The 23,685-nt window shown below is 38.8% G+C and overlaps 1 protein-coding gene across 2 annotated transcripts in view; it reads right to left on the reverse strand.

The window, feature by feature from the left end:
- The window catches only part of USP47 (ubiquitin specific peptidase 47), a 130,243-nt gene extending 108,120 nt beyond the window's left edge, over positions 1-22,123 (reverse strand). For both annotated transcript variants that reach the window (XM_047776276.1, XM_047776275.1), the window contains exon 1: positions 21,859-22,123. In XM_047776276.1, the coding sequence (XP_047632232.1) occupies positions 21,859-21,897 (39 nt within the window). In that variant the 5' untranslated portion in view covers positions 21,898-22,123. The remainder of the gene's footprint in view (positions 1-21,858) is intronic.
- Between the last annotated feature and the right edge of the window lie 1,562 nt (positions 22,124-23,685).

A 23,685-nucleotide genomic window follows, 5' to 3' on the forward strand; every position in this document is an offset into this window, starting at 1 on the left:
TTCAAAGAAATGGAAAGATATCCCATGCCTGTTGATGGGAAGAATTAATATAGCTAAAATGGCCATATTACCCAAAGCAATCTACAGATTTAATGTGATCTCTATCAACTTACCCATGACATTTTTCACAGAACTAGAACAAAGAATCCAAAAACTTATATGGATCCACAAAATATCCAAAATTTTCCAAAGCAATCCTGAGGAAAAAAACAAATGGGAGCATAATTCTCCCAGATCTCAGACAATACTCCAGAGCTACAGTAATCAAGACAATGTGGTACTGGTACAAAAACAGACAGACAGACCAATGGAACAGAACAGAGAGCCCAGAAATAAACCCAGACAGCTATGGTCAATTCATCTTCAACAAAGGAGGCAAGAATATAAAAATAAGAAAAAGAGAGTCTCTTCAGTAAGTGGTGCTGGAAAAACTAGACAGTTGCATGTAAATCAATGAAACTACAACACATCCTCACACCGTTAACAAAAATAAACTCAAAATGGTTTAAAGACTTAAACATTAAGACAAGACACCATCAAACTCTTAGAAGAGAACATAGACAAAACATTCCCTCACATCAACTGCAATAAATATTTTCTTAGATCAGTCGCCCAAGGCAACAGGAATATAAATGAATAAACCAATGAAGGAGTTCCAGCTGTGGCATAACGGGGCATCTTGGGAGCATTAAGGCTCAGGTTCAATCCCCAGCCTGGCACAGTGGGTTAGGGACTGGTATTGCCACAGCTGCAGCTTAGGTTGCAGCTTCAGCTCGGATCTGATCCCTGGCCTGAGAACACCATATGCTGCCGTGCACCGCCCTCCCCCCCAAAAAAAAGAAAACAAAGGACCTAATCAAACTTACAAGCTTTTGCACAGCAAAGAAAACCTTAAAAAAAAAAAAAGACAACCTACAGAATGGGGGAAAATAGTTGCAAACAATGCAACCAACCAGGGCTTACTCTCCAAAACATACAAACAACTCATACAAATCAAGAGCAAAATAACAAACAACCCGATTGAAAAATGGGTGGAAGATCTAAATAAACATTTCTTTAAAGAAGACATACAGGTGGACAATAGGCACATGAAAGATGCTCAACATCATTATTGGAGAAATGTAAATCAAAACTACAAAGAGGTGCCATCTCACATAGGTCAGAATCGCTATCATTAAGTCTACACATAACAAATGCTAGAGAGGATGTAGAGAAAAGGGAACCCTTCTACACTCTCTCGGTTGGAATGTAAACTGGTACAACCACTATGAAAAACACAACAGAGGTTCCTCAGAAAACTAAATACAGAACTACCATATGATCTAGCAATCTCACTCCCAGGCATATATCCTGACAAAGCTTTCAGTGAAAAGGAAACATGCATCCCTACGTTCACTGCAGTACTATTCACAGCAGCCAAGACATGGAAACAACCTACATGTCCACTGGCAGATGAAAAGACATTGGTACATATACACAATGGAATACAACTCAGCCATAAAAAGAACAAAATAATACCATTTATAGCAACATGGATGGAACTAGAGATTCTCACAGTAAGTGAAAGAAGGAAGTCAGAAAGAGAAAGACAAATACCATATGATATCACTTATATGTAGAACCCAAAATATAGTACAGATGAACTTATTTACAGAGGAGAATACAGACTCAAAGACAAGGAGAACAGATGTGTGGTTGCAGGCAGGGGGGAGGGATGGACTGGGAGTTTGGGGTTAGTAGATGTAAACTATTACTTCAGAATGGATAAGCAATGAGGTCCTGCTGTACATGGCACAGGGAACTATAACCAATCACTTTTTATAGAACATGATAAAAGATAATATGAGAAAAAGAGTGTGTATATATATATATATATATATATGTATAACTGGATCACTTTGTTATACAGCAGAAATTGACAGAACTTTGTAAATCAACTGAAACAAAAAAAATTTTAATTAAAATTAAAAATTGCATCCCCAAAATAAAATACTTAGGAACAAACTTGACCATGGAGGTAAAAGACTTATATGCTGAGAATTATAAAACATTCATAAAGGAAACTGAAGATGACTCAAAGAATGGAAAGATATCCCATGCTCTTGGATTGGAAGGAGCAATATTGTTAAAATGAACATACTACCCAAATAATCCATAGATTTCATGCAATTTCTACCAAATTATCCATGACATTTTTTTCATAAAACTAGAACAAAAAATCCTTAAATTTACATGGAACCATAAAAGACATAGAATTGCCAAAGCAACATGAGGAAAAAGAACAACACTCGAGGTATACCCCTCAGACTTCAGGCAATACTACAAAGCTACAGTAATCAAAACAGTGTAGTACTGGCACAAAACAGATATATGAATCAAAGTATAAGAATAGAGAGCCCAGAAATTGACCAAACACCTATAGTCAATTCATCTTGGACAAAGGAGGCAAAAACATGCAATTAAGAGTTCCTTCAGCAATTGATGCTGGGAAAGCTAGACAGCTGTATGTAAATCAATAAAGTTAGAATAACATACCTTCACACCATAAACAAAAATAAACCCAAAATGGCTTAAAAACTTTATCAGACATGACACCATAAAACTCCTAGAAGAGAACAAAGGCAAACATTCTCCGACATAAACTGTACCAACATTTTCTTAGGTCCATTTCCCAAAACAATAGAAATAAAAGCAAAAATAAACAAATGGGACCAAATCAAATTTACAAGCTTTTGCACAGCAAAGGAAACCAAAGGCAAAACTAAAAAACCTACAGAATGGGAGGAATAACTGCAAACGATGGGCTTATTTTCCAAAATATATAAACAGCTCATACAAATCAACAACAAAAAACAAACAACCCATTCAAATGATCTTAACTGCAGAACAGAAATAGATTCACAGATTTTGAAAACAAATTTATGGTTACCAAAGGTGATAGGTGCAGGGGGATGGATTGGGGGTTTGGGATTGGCAAATGCAAAAAATGTGGTATATGGAATGACTGGTCGATGGGGACCTGCTACATAGCACAGAGAACTCTATCCAATATTCTGCAACACTGAATACAAATTCTATAATAAGCTAATTTGCAATATTAACAGGTACTTATTTAATATATCATAAATGGATTTTCTGAACTTAAAACTAATATAAAATACAACTGCCTGTCAACACATGACATTTGTTTTTAAAATATTTTAAAAATATACACTTTGATACCTGCCTTTACATTCTAGTATTAGTGTCCCTCAGATTCCTGCATTCTTATTCCTTCTACCCACAAAACAAGCTCCCAGAACACCCACAATATTACTAGAAAACTAAATATATAAAACTCTTTGAAAACTATGTAGCATTTTTCCTATAACAAATTACATCAAGTACTAATTCAATTAGTAGAAAAGTAATAATGTAAAGTTTCAGGGCTTTAAAAGAGTAGTTTACAATCTATTTAACTAAGATCAACATACTTGACAGTTAATATACAACCAGACAGACCACTCATCACATATAATACAGAATTACAATATATATTTAAAGATGGATAGACCTTCAGACATCAGATAAGCTTATATTACAGATGAATAAGATGAAATTCAGAGCCTGAAGTGACTTTCTTGCCTAAGGTCACATATAACAACAGATTTCCTAATAAATACAGATTTTCTGATGACTTTATAATGTTGAAATATTTGTCATTAAAATTATAATGAGGAGTTCCTGGGTGGCACAGTGGGCTAAGAATCCAGCAGCATTGTTACTGCTATGGCTTGGGTTCAATCCCTGGCCTGGAAACTTCTGCATGCAGTGGGAATGGGGCCAAAAAAATTACAATGATACTATTTTTCTTCTCACCTCTATCCTAAAATTATTCCCACTTTTGCCTTTTTTTTTTTTTTTTTTTTTTTTAAGGTTTTTAGGGGCCACACCTAGGCATACGGAAGGAAGTTCCCAGGCTAGGGGTCAAATCGGAGCTGCAGCTGCTGGCTTACGCCAGAGCCACAGCAATGCGGGATCCAAGCTGCATCTGCGACCCACACAGCAGCTCATGGCAATGACAGATCCTTAACCCACCAAGCAGGCCAGGGATCAAACCCGCATCCTCATGAACACTAAATGGGCTCATTACTGCTGAGCCATGATGGGAACTCCCATTGCCATACTTCTTTTAATAGTTGTTCTACTACTGGTAATGGTAATGGTTAACCCACTAATGCTTACGTATCTAAACTGAGAAACTAAACAAACTACTCTCAGGAGAGGATATAATATGCCCTTTACTATTTCTGCTATCTTTATTTCTGATTACAGATGAGCTTTCTTCTGTGAGTAGGCTGTTGTTGAAAAGCAGTGACTCAGCTTATAACACAACCAACTTGTTTACAAGTCTTGAATGTTCTACTGCATTATTTCTAAATCAAGGAAGCACGTTTATACTGTTACCATGTTTTACTCAGAAGCATGGATAATAATTTTACAATAACCTGAACATGAAATTATACAACTGAAGAAAAAATGTTAAGGTTATTTAAAACTAAAGACTGTTTATGTCCTATTCAGGTAGACTATAGCGCAAAGAGCAATGTAGTGCAGACACAAATGATCTAGACTAGAACCCTAAGGTCAAGATGGCTACTTTTCTTTTAGCTGTGTAATCCTATACAAATCACTTATCTCTGACTCTCAGCGTCCACAAAGAGTTTTTCTGAAGATCAAAAGAATATCCTGAAAATGCTCTATAAATTAAAAAATATTAATAAAATATCATATAAAAGCTATTATCATAGCACTATCAGTTACCATCCTTATAACAGACAAATATGTAATTCTCAACTATAATAAAATTTATATTATAATTTATATTATTTAAAATTCAAAAGATGATCTTTCTTGGATAACAGAGATTTCATCAGACAAGAAAAATCTGCAAAGATCTTTCGTTTTCTGATGGCATGGCTTTCTTATAAAATTTAAAAACCTACTGCTAAAAATTTATGTAATTTAGAGACAAATCTTTTACCTTGTCTGGTCCAACTCCCTGATTTCGGAGATGAAATAAGAAAGGAGAAAAATAAAAAGGCCCCGAAAAGTTAAGCAACTAATAAGGCAAAGTCAAACAATGAGTTTTCTCATTTCCAAACCACTATCTTTTTCACCAGACAGCTACTATATGAACCCCTTTCTCAAAAAGTCTATCAAAATTACTCTTTAACACAATGATCAGTTTTCTCTTTGTAAATCATAAACTCTTTCAGAATAGGTAATCTTCTTACTTCCCTCTCTCCTATAATCACTAGCAAAACTTTAAACGTAATACTCAAATATGAGTTTTTAAAATCAGGCTTTACGGGAGTTCCCACTGTGGCTCAGCAGTAACAAACCTGACTAGGATACATGAGGATGCAGGTTTGATCCCTGGCCGAGCTCAGTAGGTTAATGATCCAGCACTGCCATGAGCTGTGGTGTAGGTCACAGATGCGGCCCTGATCCTGAGTTGCTGTGGCTGTGGTGTAGGCCGGCAGCTGCAGCTCTGATGCAACCCCTAGCCTAGGAACTTCCATATGTCATGGATGTGGCCCTAAAAAGCAAAAAATAAAAATAAAAAATGAATAAAACAAAATTAGGCTTTAATTAAAAAAAAAAAAAACTCAAGCACATGAAAAGATACTCTACATCATTAGTCATTAAGAAATGCGAATTAGGGAGTTTCCACTGTGGAAACGAATCCTGCTAGTATCCATGAGAATGCAGGTTCAATCCCTGGCCTTGCTCAGTGTGTCGGGGATTTGGCATTGCTGTGAGCTGTGGTGTAGGTCACAGATGTGGCCCTGATCCTGGGTTTCTGTGGCTGTGACATAGGCTGGCAGCTGTAGCTCTGATTTGACCCCTAGCCTGGGAACTTCCATATGTTGCACACATGGCCCTAAAAAGCAAAACAAAACAAAACAAAAAAACCACTAAGCTGAAAATAAATTGATATTGACTACTACCAACAAGGAGGCAGAGCAACTAGAATGCTCACATTGCTGAATGGAATACAAAACAGTACAGCCATTTCAGAGAAGTTTGGCAGTTTCATACAAAGTTAAACATGCACTGACCATATGAAGACAGCTGCTGAAGCTCCATATTAATATGAATCATATGAATATGAGCTGTAGCTCCAATTAGACCCCTAGCCTGACAACTTCCATGTGCCATAGGTGCAGCCCTAAAAAAAGGGGGGGAAAATGCTACATACCATAAACTCCAGTGACATGAGGAAAAAGCAAAGTATGAGGGTAGAAGACAGATCAGTAGTTGCAGGGCCTTGACGCAGAGGATGAGGTTGATTGCAAGAGCCTTGAGAAAACTTTTTTATTTTAAGATAATGGAGATACTCTATATCTTTTTTTTTTTTTTTTTTTTGCCATGCCAGAGGTATGTGTAAGTTTCTCAGGAGGGATCAAACCTGTTACCGAAGACCCAAACCACAGCAGAGACAATGCCACATCCTTAACTGCTAGGCCACCAGGGAACTCAGATATTCCATATCTTGATTGTGGTGGTAGTTATACAACCATATAAATGAGTACAAATTCATAAAACTCTATGCCTTAAAGGGGAAAATTTTACTGTATATAAACTATACCTCAGTAAATTCGACTTTTCCAAAAAAGTCTCATTCTAGCTCCTTCACTACGTGAGACATTAAGAAAGTTATGAAGCTTTTACTTCCTTTATATTTTCTTTACCTAAAAATGAAGGGGCTGTAATACCTATTACCTTCCCTTCCGGTGTTAAATAATATTTCTAAATTGACGTTTTCTGCATGTCTGTTTTCCTTAGAATTCTTAAAATCATTTGAGTTATATTAATGGTAAATAATAAATAATAATTATCTCAAGACGTGAATTTAAAATGTCATAATTAAACCAATTACTTCTTAAGTATCTTTTAATAAGAGACTTCATCATTAGTTATCTAATTTTCTACCAATTCCCTTTCATTACCACAAAGTGCTATAAATAAAGTAATAAATTATGACTTAGTGTTAAAATTATGTGGCTCAGTGGTTAATGAATCAGACTAGGAACCATGAGGTTGCAGGTTCGATCCCTGGCCTCACTCAGTGGGTTAAGGATCTGGCGCTGCCATGAGCTGTGGTGTAGGTTGCAGACATGATTTAGATCCCGAGTTGCTGTGGCTCTGGTGAAGGACCGAAGCTACAGCTCTGATTAGACCCCTAGCCTGGGAACCTCCATATGCCATGGGTGCAGCCCTAGAAAATACCAAAAAAAAAAAAAAATTAAAGGCAACAAAATTATCTAAACACATAAAAGTTTATATCTATAAAACTTATATAGATATTATACAGATATTTTATATCTATAAAATGGAAGAAATGTACATCAATTCATAAATAGCTTATGTATATTTTGCTAAAACAACATATATCTTTTACCAGATAAGTCATACAAAAATTATGGTTTCTAATGCAGCCTGGAACTGGGGTTGTAATCAAGAGCTCCTCTTGGTTAAATATTAAAGTCAACTTTATTTGTAGAGCATTGGGAAAATCCTTGGGAGGATTTCATTAATCCTCTAATTAAAAACATCCCTTGTGGTATTCTCAGTTGCTGCCGCTGCTGCTGTAGCCACCACCAGAGCCATCACTCTAGCATCAGTGCCACTTCTAGCGTGCTGAGCTGCCCAAAAGAAGGGGGGTATACAGGGAGTTCTGTATACTATATGGCTCCTACCAAGACAAATGGCTGTAAACAGCCAGTGGTAAAGCACTCAATAAAGCAGCCAGCTACAAAAACCACTCCTAAGAATGTGCCCTATGCTGAAAAGGTGAAGAAACCACAATGTTACAAGCCTTGTACTGTAGCTATTCCTTCGTGAAAATCAGAAGTACACTGAACTTCTCACTTGCAAACTTCCCTTCTAGTATCAAGTGTGAGAAATTGTTCAGAACTTCAAACCAGATCTACACTACCAAAGTGCAGCTACTGGCACTTTTCTGGAGGCAAATGATGTCTATTCAGTTAGCCTATTTGAAGACAGCTATCTCTGTGTTATCCATATCAAATATGCAACAATTATGCCAAAGGATATACTACCAGCAGAACTCGTATGTGGAGAATGTGCTTAAGATGCATTATGATGGGAAACATTACAATTAAAAAAAGGGAAAAAAAAAAAGTACCTAGTTATATGATTGCAAATTGGGAAAAAAAAAAAAAAGGCATGTGAGAGAAAATGGTTTTACAGCAAATTCCCCCTTGCCCCATTTTCATTTGTGTGTAAACTTTTAATATTAATGCAAGGACATAAAACATTCACACAAATAAACAGTGTTTCAGTGAACAAATTTCAGCAATTAAAATTACTTTATAACAAATTATAAACAAATCTGATAACTTTTTCTTCCAAAAAAAAAAAATTTCTGTCCCCTAATGTCTAAACAATAAAAACCTCAACTTCTAGATATACAAAGCCTTTAGAATTTTGAGACACAATCTGCCAAAACTCTTCTCTCACTCAACCCCAGGGACCTCATGCATCTACCCCCAGCTCTCTGTCACTTCTAAAATGCATCATGGGGAGTACCCACTGTGGCACAGTGGGTTAAGAATCTGACTGCAGCAGAGGCAGAGGTTTGATCCCCAGCCTGGTGCAGTGTTAAAGGATCCAGTGTTGCCACATTTGCAGCGAAAGCCACGGTTGTGGCTCAGATTCAATCCTTGGCTGGCCTCAGAATTTCCATATGCCATGGGTGAAGCCATAAATAAAATAAGATGAAATAAGATTTAAAAAGATAAAATAAAATACATTACAGACTTATGTGTTTTAAGTACTATTTCTCTTAACTCAAAAGCTCTTACCTCATTCTTTACCTGGTAATCAAGTCACCCTTTGTGACCTAATTCAAGTATTATTTGTGAGAACAAAACCCCTTATACAGAGCTAGTGGATCCCTCCTCTTTGGTTCCACATTACACATTTATCTCATTACAAATTTTTGTCTCCCAGACTAGACTAGACTAGCCTCTAGAACTAGGTCAGATTTCTTTATTCATCTTTGACCCTCTGGTTCTTGGCAGCTACTAACTCAATGCTTAACTGAATGAATTCTACAGCATCAGGAAATCTATATTAAGAAAAATTTGGGAGTTCCCATCATGGCTCAGCAGTTAACAAACCCAACTAGTATCCATGAGGACGAAGGTTTGATCCCTGGCCTTGCTCAGTAGGTTAAAGATCTGGTGTTGCCATGAGTAGGTCACAGATGCGGCTCAGATCACACATTGCTGTGGCTGGGGTGTAGGCTGGCAGCCACACCTCCAATTCGACCCCGAGCCTGGGAACCTTCATATGCCACAGGTGCAGCCCAAAAAAAAGACAAAAACAAACAAACAAACAAAAAACAATTATATTTATAATAAATTAAGAATAGGTAATATCACTTAAAACAAGAAAGGTAGTTGTAGTTAAACTACAATGCTCTGGTTATACTAGAAAATTTAACTTAGGTGATAAATGAGGTTTATGGTGGTTCTAAAGCTAAACCAAAAGCATTGGACTCAATGTATAAAGAAAGATTTATATTCCAGATCTTTTTTTCTTTTTTTCTTATTTATCTATTTATTTATTTATTGGCTGCACCCATGACATGGAGAAGTTCCTGGGCCAAGGACTGAACCCACAACATAACAGCAACCCAAGCCACAACAGTGATACAAGATCCTTAACACACTGAGCCACCAGGGAACTCTCCAGATCTTTTTTCTTAATTACGTCACTTAGCCCTTAATTTTTCTCTACTGGAAAGTCACTATATTTATGCTAATATTTGAATGATTCTGCAAGTCTTATAGCAGTCAATTACATAGCAAAAATCTAAAGCACCATCAGTAATACAACTGACAAGGACAGACATGTTAATTGCTTCTTCTATCTATGTCAACTGGTTATATTACAGAGTTCCAGAATATCAAACCTATCAAACACATAAAGTTCTCCCAGAAACAAACTGTTCTTAACATGGATCCTGCTTTACTTTTTTTTTTTTTGTCTTTTTGCTATTTCTTGGGCCGCTCCCGTGGCATATGGAGGTTCCCAGGCTAGGGGTCGAATCGGAGCTGTAGCTGCCGGCCTACGCCAGAGCCACAGCAACTCGGGATCTGAGCCGCGTCTGCCTACACCACAGCTCACAGCAACGCCGGATCGTTAACCCACTGAGCAAGGCCAGGGACCGAACCCCCAACCTCATGGTTCCTAGTCAGATTCGTTAACCACTGCGCCACGAAAGGAACTCCGGATCCTGCTTTAAAACAACATTTCACACTGAATCTTATAAAAAAGTAACCTGCTAATCTATTAAGTCATTTTGACAAATATCTACTTAAACTGATTTTCCTCAGGATCTCATTAGACTCAAACTTTTTTTTTAATATTTGTACTCTGTTACATGTTTCAATTATCAAAAATCAATAAAAATAGGTCTTGTTTTTGTTGTTGTTATTTGTTTGTTTGTTTGCTTTTTAGGGCCGTGCCCAAGGCATATGGAAATTTCCAGGCTAGGAGTCGAATCAGAGCTACAGCTGACGACCTATGCCACAGCCACAGCAACTGAGGATCTGAGCCATGCCTGCAACCTACACCACAGCTCATGGCAACACCGGATCTTAGACCCACTGAGCAAGGCCAGGGATTGAACTCGCATCTTCACGGATACTAGTTGTATTCATTTCCGCTGAGTCACAATGGGAACTCCTGGGTCTTGTTTGATGATATAAACAAACCTGTCAAATCTAACAATCATTTAGGATTCATATTGACAAGTCAGATCAGATCTATGACTTCAAATGACAAAGTATATTTAATAACTAAAATATGACTTTATTTTTATTTAATCAATAAATACTTATTGGACAATAGACAGCACACTATGCTGGCCCCTAGGAAGAATATAGAATGAAGGTAATAACGGTAATGAAGATAGTAACATTTATTATGATAGATGTCATTTATAGAGTGCTTATTAACTGAAAGACATTTTACATGTATTAACTCATTTAATGTTTCCAACAACTCTAGAAGGTAGTTACTAGTGTCCTCATTTAACTTAGGTACCGGGAGCTTAAGTAACTTGCCCAAAATCATAAACCTGGTCTTTGAACACAGGCACTGGGTGTCCTGACTCTGAAGAGCTTCCAATGTAATAAATGCATTAACACAAATAGTAAAGGTATTAGATTATAATAAAGGGGTATAATTTTTCAAATGCCAAAAGATACAGTGTTATGAGATTTCAGGGTTAGAAAAATGCTAGCAGGTTGAAAGAGGAGAATCAAGAAAGGTTCCTTACAGTAGTAAGAAGGGCTGGATTTTGCTGGTAGGGTAGGATTTTAAAAGCTTGTTTTTAAAAAACAAAAATTCAAGACATATATCTCAGCAATTTTCATAAAAACAATAATCTCTCAACAGTGGGTTGTGGCAACAGTATACATCAATGGAAATGTTCACACCCATGGCTACTTTAGGTATGCTTGGTTCAGTTTAGTTCCATTAAGCAAAAGACTAGAGCAATTAATTACTATTGCTCCTGCACCTAGAGACAAAGAGAAATATGTGGTAAGGCAGAGAGGGGACATCTGTTTACTCACAATACACCTATATCCATCCCTTCTTGGACTTCCCGTGTGGTTCACAACATCCCTTCTTCCATCATACCCACAGAAGACCAGGCTCAGGAAAAATACTCGTTCTTTAAGAATCCTGATATGATAGATCACATCATTTTTGTCAATCATTTGCCATCAGTAAGACTTTTTTACACTGGAGAATGTTTGTACAAAATTAGATTTTAAGCAGCAACACCTGGACACTTTAAAAATCTGTGTAGGAGTTTCCATTGTGGCACAGCAGAAATGAATCCAACTACTGTCCATGAGAATTCGGGTTCAATCCCTGACCTCACTCAGTGGATTAAGGATCCAGCATTGCCACGACCTGTGGTGTAGGTCGCAGACACAGCTCAGATCCCAAGTGGCTGTGGCTGGCAGCTACAGCTCCCATTCAACCATAGCCACAGGTACAGCCCTAAAAAGAAAAAAAAAGAAAAAAAAAATTCTGTGTAATAAGCCCCATAAAAGAAAATGCCTCTGCCTCTCATGACACCTATCATGATGCCTGAACTAAATAAGGCCCTTAATATTGATGGATCAGTTTTTAAAGTAGATGTCTTCTGGAACCTTAATTTACAAAGGTATATAAATATATACCCCCTATTTTCAATACAATCTTTTCTTTCAACTTGGGTTACAATGGTAGTGGTATACTAGTACTCTGAAAATGCAATAAGCCTCTCCCCTCCATTTTGGCAAAAAATTAAATTATCTGGCACTTCAACACAAAACATTTATGTGACTAACCCTAAAAAAATGGGGGAAAAAAGGGGCAAAAATCCTAAGAAAGCACTTACATAGTTTTCATATAAAAATCAAAGTTCACCCACTTAAACTCCCAAAAAACCAGATGTTTAAAAAAAAAAAATTTCATATTATTCACTCAGGGCAAGGACATAGAAGTGATACATGAAAGCATATAGCACATCCGGGAACAGCCATTAATGTAGTCAACTATGGCTAAAACACAATTGGCTTGGGGCAGGGGACAACAAAAACATCAAGAATTGCTGGTTAAAGAAGAGAGTGAATAAAAGCATTTAGCTCTAAAGCTTCCCAAAATATCTCTGAAATAAGAGTAAAGAAATTTTTTAAAGAGCATAAATCCATAGGAAATCAGAAATACAATTTTAGAAATTGGAAAGCAGAACAACGGGTAATGACTGTTACACTTGAGAAGGCTGAAACTTATGTTAGCCTAGAGGAAAAATATACCATATTTATATTTACACCACGAGACCTGTCTAAACTCTTCGTAGAAGCAGCTGATTGCAGGGTGGGGGCAGGGCAAACATAAGATGGTTGGAAGCATTATGTGGTGCCACAAAAAGTAAAGAAATGCCCATGAGTTTCCTTGTGGTGCTGCGGGTTTAGGATCCAGTGCTGTCACTGCAGTGGCCTGAGTTGATGCTGTGGTGTGGGTTTGATCCCCGGCCTGGGAACGTCCACACACCACAGGTGCAGTCGAAAGCAAAGATGTACACACATGGTAACCAGAAAGAGCTCCTCCCTGGCCAAAACTGGGACACTTTGAGCAACAAAATAAATAACAATAGATTGGTGTTATAATCCAAAGAATAAATATTCATAAATCTATAATGCATAAATAAATAAATGAGGAAGAAGGGAAAACTCTTCCTCACAAGAGAATTCCAATTAATAAATATAGAAAGAATGAGAAAAATAGAAGATCACTATTAGAATGCAACAGAAATAAGATCTATAGATGGACACTAAAATTAGCAGGCAGAGTTTAAGCAGAAACCAGATATCTGCATGGTCTCAAACTACTTAGTAATTATTAAAAAGGAAAATAGTGACTTTACAGTAGAGAAACCTTGCAGAACCAGCTGAACCACGTAATCAAAGGCTAACCTCACTACTAGTACACATTAGCATCATGTCCCCCCAGCCCCTGCAAATGATGCACTGAGAAGGACATATCACTTCTGTGATATCCTCCTCAATTCATACCCTCAATCCAAACATGAGACAACATCAGACAAACCCAAACTGAGGGCCATTCTACAGAAACAACTGACCAGTATTGTTCAAAAGTGCCAAGGTCATGAAAGAGAAGAAAAATCTGAGAAATTATCACAGATAAAAGAAAACTGAGGAGTTCCCATCATGGCACAGTGGTTAACGAATCCGACTAGGAACCATGAGGTTTCGATTTGATCCCTGGCCTTGCTCAGTGGGTTAAGGATCCGGCGTTGCCATGAGCTGTGGTGTAGGTTGCAGACTCAGCTCAGATCCCATGTTGCTGTGGCTCTGGCACAGGCCGGTGGCTACAGCTTCAATTTGACCCCTAGCCTAGGAAACTCCATATGCCAGGAGCGGCCCTAGAAAAAGGCAAAAAGACAAAAAAAAAGAAAGAAAACTAAGAAAGGACGACAAAAATTCAATGTAGGATCCTAAATTTGGACCTTGGAAGAAAAAGCAAAATTAGTGGAAAAACTAGTCAAATCTGAATAAATTTTGAATATTTAATAGTACTGTACTGAAGTTAATTTCTTAATTTTTCATAAATGTTCTATGGTTATATAACACATTAATATAAGACGCTTGATGACAGGTATATGGGAACTCTGTGTATTCTTTTCCCAAATTCTATTATAAAAATTTTTTTCTAAAGAAAGAAAGAAAAAATTAAAGGCTCAGAAACTAGCAGTTTCAGGCACTCTGGGAGCAAGAGTGAGTCCAAGCTAGAGTAGGAGATTGAAGTCTGCTTAAGAAGCAGTTAGAGGAGGGAGTTCCCTTCCTGGCTCAGTGGTTAATGAACCCGACTAGGATACATGAGGATGAGGGTGCAATCCCTGGCCTCACTCAGTGGGTTAAGGATCCTGGTATTGCCGTGAACTGTGGTGTAGGTCAAAGACGAGGCTTGGGTCCTGCATGGTTATGGCTATGGCATAGACTGGCATAGCTCCGATTCGACCCCGAGTCTGGGAACTTCCATACGCCATGGATGCAGCCCTAAAAAAAAAAAAGCAGCAGCAGTTAGAGGGAGTTCCCACTGTGGCTCAGTGATAACACACCTGACTAGTATCTATGAGGATACAGGTACGATCCCTGGCCCTGCTGCCCTGCTCAGTAGATTGAAGATCTGGCTTTGCCTTGAGCTATGGTGTAGGTCACAGACATGGCTCGGATCCTGCATTGATTGCTAGGCCTGTGGAGTAGGCCCAGCAGCTGCAGCTTCCAAGCCTTGGAACTTCCATATGCCACAGGTGCAGCCCTAATAAAACAAACAAACAAACAAAACACAGAGGAGTTTTCACTGCAGCGTGATGGGATCAGCAGTGTTTCTGGAGCACTGGGATGCAGGTTCATTAAGGCCGGGAACATGGGTTAAGGACCTGGGAATTGCAGATCGGTTCTCACCCCTGGCCCAGGAACTCCTCATGCGGCAGGGTGGCCAAAAAAGAAAAGAAGAGAAAGAGGCAGCAGCAATTAGAACTCCCAGATTCTTTCTCTTCTACTCTTTGACCCTTCCTAGGTCACAAAGAACTAAACAATCTCAGGAGAGCATAAGACAAGGTATCTCTGGAGTAGAGGACACCAGGTTCAATCGAATTTGAGGGCTGCCATACTGAAAACTGGAGAATCAAATGAAAGTGTATTTATTCATGTACTTATGAAACCCACATCCCCTTTTCCTACTCAGCGCCCAAGCTTGATCTCTCTAAACAGAAGTTCAGGAATCTTTTCTGGGAAATAAATCCAGCAAAAGAGAAAAACATGTCACTGGGAGTCTGCAAGGAAATTATCCAGACACATCAATGTACAGTTCCATTCAGCTTTTTAAGGCCCCTCTTCTAAATAAGCATTGACTTCCAAGGAATACCAGACATCTAAGGAAATCACCTAATATGAAAGACAAAGCCCAAAGCAAACAACAGAAAAAGGAAATTTGGAGGAAAGAACATATGCAGAGAAGAAAACTACCAATAATTTCCTGTAACCATAAAACAAAAACAGGATATTATCTGAAACTATTTCAGAAAAACAGAGTACTTGGAAATTATAGACATGAGAGCAGAATAAAACTTTAGTAGAAGAATAGAAGATAAAGTTGAGAAAAATCTCCCAGAAAGCAGGGGGGATTTGATAAACCAGTCAGAAGGTACAATACCTAAACAATAGGAATTCAAGAGAGAAAGAAAATAGAGAAAATGAAGGGGAAGAAACCAAAGAAATTACTTAAGGAAATTTCCTGGAACTGATAAATTCCAGAGTGAATAAGACCACCCTGAACCCAGAACAAATGGAGAAAAATGGACCTTTACAGATAATACAGGAATTTTGGACTCTAGGAAAAAGATTCTCCAAGCTTCCAGGGAAAAAAAATAAGATTCGAGATCTTCTAGGTATCTGATGTCTCAACAACAACACTGGAAAAAAAAAAAAAAAAAAAAGATGGCAGTGGAGCAATGTTTTCAAAATTCCGAGAGAAAATTATTTCTGACCAAAATTCTCTGCCCAGCTAAATTATCATAGCAAGAGGGCAGAAACAACATTTTCAGACATGTAAAGTCTCAAAAAAATTATAGTCCATCTAGAAAGCTACGGAAAGTGCCCCCAAGAATGAGAAAGCAAAGAAAGATGAAGACATCAGATATAGAACCAGGCGCTCTAATACAAGAGATCTGAGGGTAACTACCAAGATGATTGTAAAGGCAAATCTAAGACAAGAACTGCAATTCAAGGAAATTCATCAAAAAAAATGGTAGGTTTGAACATAATAAGGAGAAGATTTATACACAAGATTTATACACTGGAGTGCTTGGACTAAATCAGGGTTTCTCAACAGTGGCACCATTGACACTGTGGGCCACATAATTTTTTGTTGTGGGAGGCTATCCTGTGCAGTGTAGGATGAAGCTTGGCAGCATAGCTGGCTTTTGCTCAGCTGATATCAGTAGCACACTCCTGCCCTCCCTCACCTACTCAACATCGCCAATATCCTCTGGGTGGCCCCCAGCGGAGAACCACCTTGCTAAATTAATGACAAATACATAGAAAACTAAGCAAAAGCAAAGTTGTAGGAAATGTTAGCTCATGGGAAAATTCTGTATAAAGGAAAATAATCACAGTAAACTACATGGCTCAACTATGAATAGCTTATAGTCATACTGATATAAACTCTGAAGACTGATATATCTAAACAACTTGCAATATGGCAACACCGGGAGGACTGGGCAGGATTGAGAAGCATGCCTATGTTTGGGGATAGCAGTAAACCAAACCTTACATTGTGGGAAGTCAACAGACATTCCCTTCACTGAAAAACCAAAAGGGAAAGCTATAGGAGTTCCCTTGTGATACAGTGGATTAAGGAGCCAGCCCTATCACTGCTGTGGCAAAGGCATTCAATCCCTGGCCTAGAAACTTCCCTATGCCACAGGCACAGCCAAAAAAAAAAAAGAGAGAGAGAGAAGGAAAACTGTAAAACAATGAGTTGAAGAATTCCCTGCTGGTCTACTGATTAAGGATTAAGGATCCAGTGTTGTCATTGCTATGGCTTGGGTCACCACTATGGCACTGGTTGGATTACTGGCCAGGGAACTTCCACATGAGGAGAAAAAAAAAAAAAAGGATGAGTTGAAAGTGGTTGCCTCTGGAGAGCCCGAAATGACAGGGGGAGAATCTGCAGAGGACTACTATTTTTGTAAACAGTCCTGAAGAGCTATTGACCTTAACTTTTAAATGCATGCATGTACAACTTTGATAAAAAATTAATTTTAAAAAACAAACCCAATTGAGGATATATTATGAAGGACTTTGCTACTGGTTAAGGCTACACTGACTTAGAATCAAATAGCTATACAACTCTGAGCAAGTTACATATTCTTAAGTCTTACTTCCTTCATCTACAAAATAGATAATGAAAGATAAGAGCTGCCTTCAAGAACTGTCATAGATATTAAATAAGTGTGCAAATTATTCAGCATAGTGTCCAGCACATAGTGTCTATAAATAGTACCAAGTATTCAATTTGCAGTCAGAGGGTAATAATTACAAACTGTAAAACATGTTAAGTCATAAGCTCATGTGTTTTAGAAAGTAATGACAGTTGTGGAGAGGATAGTTAGGAAAGAAAAGAGCCTAGAAGCAGAGACCATTTAGGAGGGTTATGTGTGAATGAGAAAAAGAGGCAGAGCCAGGAAGAGAAAGGCAAAGGTAAGAGGTATCTTCCAAGTGATGACCTAACTATATGAAAAAGGAAAAAGAAGGAATCAAAAAAAATGTTAAAACTTAAACAAACAGATGGTGATAACACTAACTCAACAAGAGAATACAGAGAATTATGTTGAGAGGACATGAGAAAGAGTGAGGAAAGAAAAATGAGATTGATATTACACATATTTAATCTGAGGGTCCTAAAGTACAACCAAGTGGAGATACCCAGAATGCAGGTAGAAATCTGAACTCAGAAGAGAGGTCAGGGCTAGAGATATAAATGTATAAATTACAATCAAAGGTTGAAGCCATACGAATTAAAAGAATATTCATGGAAGTTCTCTTGTGGTGCAGCAGGTTAAGGATCCAATGTTGTCATGGCAGCAGCATGGGTCACTGCTATGACGTGGATCTGATCCCTACCCTGGGAAGTTCCACCTGCTGCAGGCAAGGCCAAAAAGTAAAAGAAGATTAAAATAAATTTTAAAAGATCTCTCCAGAGACAGCTACAAAAAGATGGCAGCCATAGAGATCTAGGCTTCTCTCAAATCAAAATCTTAAAATAACAGATCCCTTCTAAGTCAAAAATGTTATCAGAGATTAGTCATGAAGGTATTCAAGCAAAGGATGGAATACAGCTTGCCACTGAATGTAGAAAATATCCAAGCACGGGAAACTAATTAGAATTCTAAGTCTCCCTGCAACCCTGTAACCACATCAACAAATATTACTGAAGATCTGCTTCAGAAAGGGCACTGTCCTAGACCTGTAATATATACAGTAAAAACAAAACAGAGAGAGAAACACACAACGATCTCTGCTGTCAAGAAATCCATAATAATAAAAATAAATAAAAACAGAAATAAACCCATAATGAATAATAAAATACAGTTCGAGACCATAATAGATGTCACAAAGCACTATCTATTAATTGCCAAAAAGTCTTCTAAGAGGGAGAAATCCTTGAGGTTAAAATGGTCAGAAAAGGCTTTTTAGAATAAATGAGACATGAGGTACTTAAGGAAAGATGTGTATAAGTGTTGTGAACCGGTGCACAAAAGTAAGAAAGAGGAGACAGCACAAATGGAAGTGAAAAGCAAGTTTGAGAAAAACCTGTTTGGCTGCATTAAAAACTTGTTTTGAGAGAGAAGAGATAAGCTGAAAGGGCAGATCGTGGCCAAAATCAAACTGTACCAGGCCTTGGACACCAAGCTAAGTAGTTTCAAATGTATCCCGCATACAGCATCTGTATCAACTACTCAACTCTGCTGTAGCCATAGGCAATAGTAAATAAATGGCCATGGCTGTGTTCCAATAATACTTTATCTATCTATCAATACTGAAATCTGAATTTCATTTATCTCCATGTGTGACAGATTATTACTGTTTTGATTTTTCTCAATAATTTGAAAAAGTAAAATTCATTTATAACTCATGAGCCAAACAAAACAAGCTGTAGGCTGAACTTGGCCCAGGGATTGGAGTTTGCCAAGCCCTGTATGACACTAACCAGCTGCCTTTTTCAGCAGTCCTCTAAGGTACATTTGTCCTTGAACTTCAGAAACCAGAATAACATATTATTCATTCAACAAATGCATGCACACACACAAGAATGCACACACTTAACCTAAATCTAGTAAGGGTCAGGGATTCCCTTAAAAAAAAAAAAAAAAAACCCTCCAAATTGTTGATAATAAGCCATTAGCACAGAAGCAAGACATTTTTTGATTCTGTAATTTATTATCACATAGTACATGTACTTAGTTACAGACTATCCTTACAGAGCCTCTAGGTTACATGGAGGGATCTATAAAACAGAGTATAATAAAGGGGATGTGAATTCTAGTCCTAGCTCTGTCATTTACTCATTAAATGACCCTGAACAAGTCACTTTCAATCCTCTGGCCCTAATTTCTTCATCTGTAAAACTTTTTAGATGATCACCATGCACTCTCTCAGCCTTAGCACTGTATGACTCCACTTCTTAAAAAGACCAGGCAGGGGACAACAAAGACAAAAGTGATCACTAAGGACACAGAAAGGAAGAAAAAAACATTGACTAAATGGGCAGACAGGACAAACAGGGAAAAAAGGTCCCAAGGTACAGTATTACTAAAATCAAGGAACTTTTTAAGTATCAAATGCAAAAGAAAATTCGAGGAAAAGAAACAAGAACTCAAAAAGAGAAGTATGGCCATCAAAAAAAGAATTAACTAATTAGTTAGCTAAAAAAGGCAAGGACTTCAGTGACAGGCTCAAGATTTGAGAGTACTGTGCATGCTTCCACAAATCATGAAAGAAGACAGGGGCAAAGAAAAGACCGAAGATGAGTCTAGGGAACAGAAAATAAATGCATATGGTCCAGAAAATGTAAACCAAAAAAAAAAAAAAGGTCAGAAGTCAGGATGAGTTTGAAGCCTCTGGTAAGGGAGTTTTAAAGGAGCGGCATTTAACCTTTAAAATCCAAAGATAAAAGCAGCATTGCAGTATGTTCCTGTGAAGATGTGTATTTATATGATGTTTCTATAAATCAAATTGTTAGGGAAATAAATCTAATATTGATTTTCTTAAAGCAAAGTTCCCCTTATATTTTCTAATGGTCAATAAATTAAGAAAGGACTAACTTTTCTTTTCATAGGAATGAAAACCAGCTCTATGTAACTCTAAAAGAAAACGCATGTATATATCTCTCTCATAGCACCTATCACTTCCATCCTACCATAAGATTTACTTCTGTAAAAAAATACCTAGCCCCTACCTGAAACTCAATGAATAAAAGCATTACCTTCCTTTGTAGCTTTAAAAGCTCCTAAGGCAAAAATTCTGATTAATTCATCTGTTTATCTGCTTTGCAGAGTTGGTGGTGCTTGATAAATAAATACTGACACATGATAACTGAGTTTCTTAAAAAAACTATCATCTGATAAAGCTGGGAAAATATTCATATCATTAACACTTCTGCAGTCTCAGAGCTTGCTCAAATAGCAACAAATTGCTACAAAGCAACCAAAAAAGGCGAAAAAATTTAAGCATTTTTAATGAATATCACCCATAAATATCAAGGTCCAACACAGCTAATTTGAACTGACACTTGCCTCTATTTAAGGTATATAAGAAATAAAAATTCAAAGCATTCGCCTGATGATCAACCAGTTAAAAATACACGTTTGGATACCCTGAAGATATTTATAAAAGCCAACAGAGATACTATTAATATATTGAAATTCACTGGCCAGTGCTGCATTCTACCATTAATCTTCTCCTACTATTCAAGAGAAGCCAAGAAGTCAAGCCTTCTCATATCACTTGCTTTTAAGAATTTAAGAAGTCACGCAAGCTGGCATACACAACCCCAGTACAAAAGGTAATTCTGTTCTCCATATGGTAATGTTTCGTTATCTCTTACCTTTACGTGAAACTCACATCTACTACTTTTCAATGATCTTCAGTAGGCCCCATTTAGGCAGGCCCATAGTACTACCAAGTAAGTAACAGGAGTTCAAAAAAGTCACAACAGTTAGCAGCCCTCCCACAGAACTCAAGCTGGGGGTAGATTTCGCAAGTCCTGAAAGCTATACACTGCCACTGTCAAAACCAGAAGCAGCACCGTCACCCTGTCGTGCTCATCAGCAACCCGCTCCAGAATTTTTTCTTTGAAATTACCTATATTGGCTCGACATGCTACATAAGTACTTAAAACGTCACCCTCTCCCCCAAAGCAGGATCTCATTCCTTCCAGTCCGCTCCTTTATTTGTCCAGCCCCACAGACCCGTGGGGAGAGAGGGCTCTGCTCCTTTGGTCCCCTCGACCCAGTCGGGTTTCACAACAGCTCGCCGCACCCACCATGCACCCCGGCCACCAACACCACACACCCTCCATCCCCTTACAGGCGGGCCGGCCCAGGAGCAGCGCCCGCAGCCGGCCCCTTGCCCCCGCCTGCGCTGCCGAAGCGGCCGCAGGCCTCGGGCCTAGCCTCCTCCGCAGGCTCCTCACCTCCTTCGGGACCAGTTGGTTCTCCTCGCCAGGCACCATCGCTCAGACGCTGGCCGCTCCTCTCCGCCCTGCCGGGGGAGGGGGAGGGTGGCGGCGGCTCTCAAGCTCAGGAGCGAACGGCAGCGGCAGTCATCCTCTCCACCAGCTGCGCTCGGGCTACCGCGGAGGCCTCAACCTGGGCCTCAGACACTAGCGCGCAGACACCGACCCAAGGCTCCGCCGCCGCCGTCGCCGCCGCCGTCGTCTTCGTCCTCGGCCCCTCCCCCAGCCCGCTGCAATCAATGGAAAAATGGCGGCGGTCGCTCTCGCGAGAATTCGGGCCATTGGGCCCCTATCTCAGCGCTCAAGGTGCTGATACAGCTGTCGCTCGCGTCTAATTACCTCCGCTTTTACTCAGCCTCGGGATGTATAAAATTAGGTGAGCTCCCAGGCAAACGCTTTTCGTAGAGGGATTCTGGACCGTCCATCTCGGGACTCCCTCTGCCGGCAGGGAAAGACCAGGCCTTAGGGTCCTCCATGCCTTCCTGGGCTCTTCGGAGTCCCTGCCCATCAAGACGCTCCTCTGGCCTTACTACCAACACTGCCCTTCCTTCCCGTTCGAAAAGCGCCAAAACGCATCCCCTCTTCACAGACCCTCAGCCTCTGCCTGGAAAAGAACCAAGCTCCCGGCCTCCGCCCTCGGACACGGTCCCAGCCAGAAAGGACTACGTTTTCTTTTCCCTTCTCCCCACCCTCCCCTTGGACCCCGCTCGTGAGACCAAGGCCGTTATCCGGCTTGGGAAGGCGACAGCCCAGGGCTCAGAAAAGTGGTATTACTCTCTCCCCAACCCTTCCCTCTCCCCCCTCCCTCAGAGAGACACACTCTCCTGGCCTTTTCGGGGAACTTCCTTCTCGGACAGGTTCAAGTCTGGGGCTGTTCTAGACAGAATAGAGAGTAGGGCTGCAGTTTGCACCTAGGAGCCTCTTTTAAAATGTTTTTAGAGTACTTGAATCTCCTCTGGCAGTAAGCCTTGTGCTCTGTTTTAGAGGAAACAGACTTTGCAATAGTTATTTTCCCAATTCCTGCTAGTTCCTTAAACCTCCCTTTATGAAAACCCGATGGGATGTCCTTCATGAAGACTTCCACCATACAGCGATTTTACACCATGCTGAGATAATCCCACCACGTTCCTAACACCTACACCATTAACTACCCTACCAGTACCTGTTCTCTCCAAACTTCTTTTGAGTGCAGATTTCTATTACCAAGGGGAAAAAAAGATGGCTGTATTCTTACGTAAGTTATATACACGTCCTGTTGTATATGACCTAAAACATTTTTAAAGCATAATAAAGGATGAGATAAAGATGAAATAAACATTTAAGATAACTGTAAGTTATTTTCTAAATTAATTGTCTTTTTAAAAATGCTTGTTTTTCTCACTAAAAATGTTGTGGAAACAATAAGATTGACTAGGTTTCCATGGTTTTAAAAATCTGTAATACTTTGTGAAAAGTTATTAAAATGATTCAATGTTCAGGTTATTTCTGTACTTTGTTTTAATGGGCTGTTATAAGCGGGGGGGGGGGGGGGGGGGGAGATAACTCACAAAGATAATGTAGATCCTAATGGAATAAGTGCATCTTTGGTTACTCTTACTAATGCAAGTATCTATTTTTATTACTCTATCCACCAACCATGAAAAGCTTTTGTTGAAATTCAACTAGTAACTTTCTATCTCCCCTGATGTCAGCCAAAAGATGTATTTTTATATTTTTTCAAACCTCTTTGTTTACAGAACATTGTAAATCAAGTATAATAGAAAAAATAAAAGCTTTTTTTTTTTT

This window comes from Phacochoerus africanus, chromosome 4 (genome assembly GCF_016906955.1).
Source record: "Phacochoerus africanus isolate WHEZ1 chromosome 4, ROS_Pafr_v1, whole genome shotgun sequence".
Lineage (NCBI taxonomy): Eukaryota > Metazoa > Chordata > Mammalia > Artiodactyla > Suidae > Phacochoerus > Phacochoerus africanus.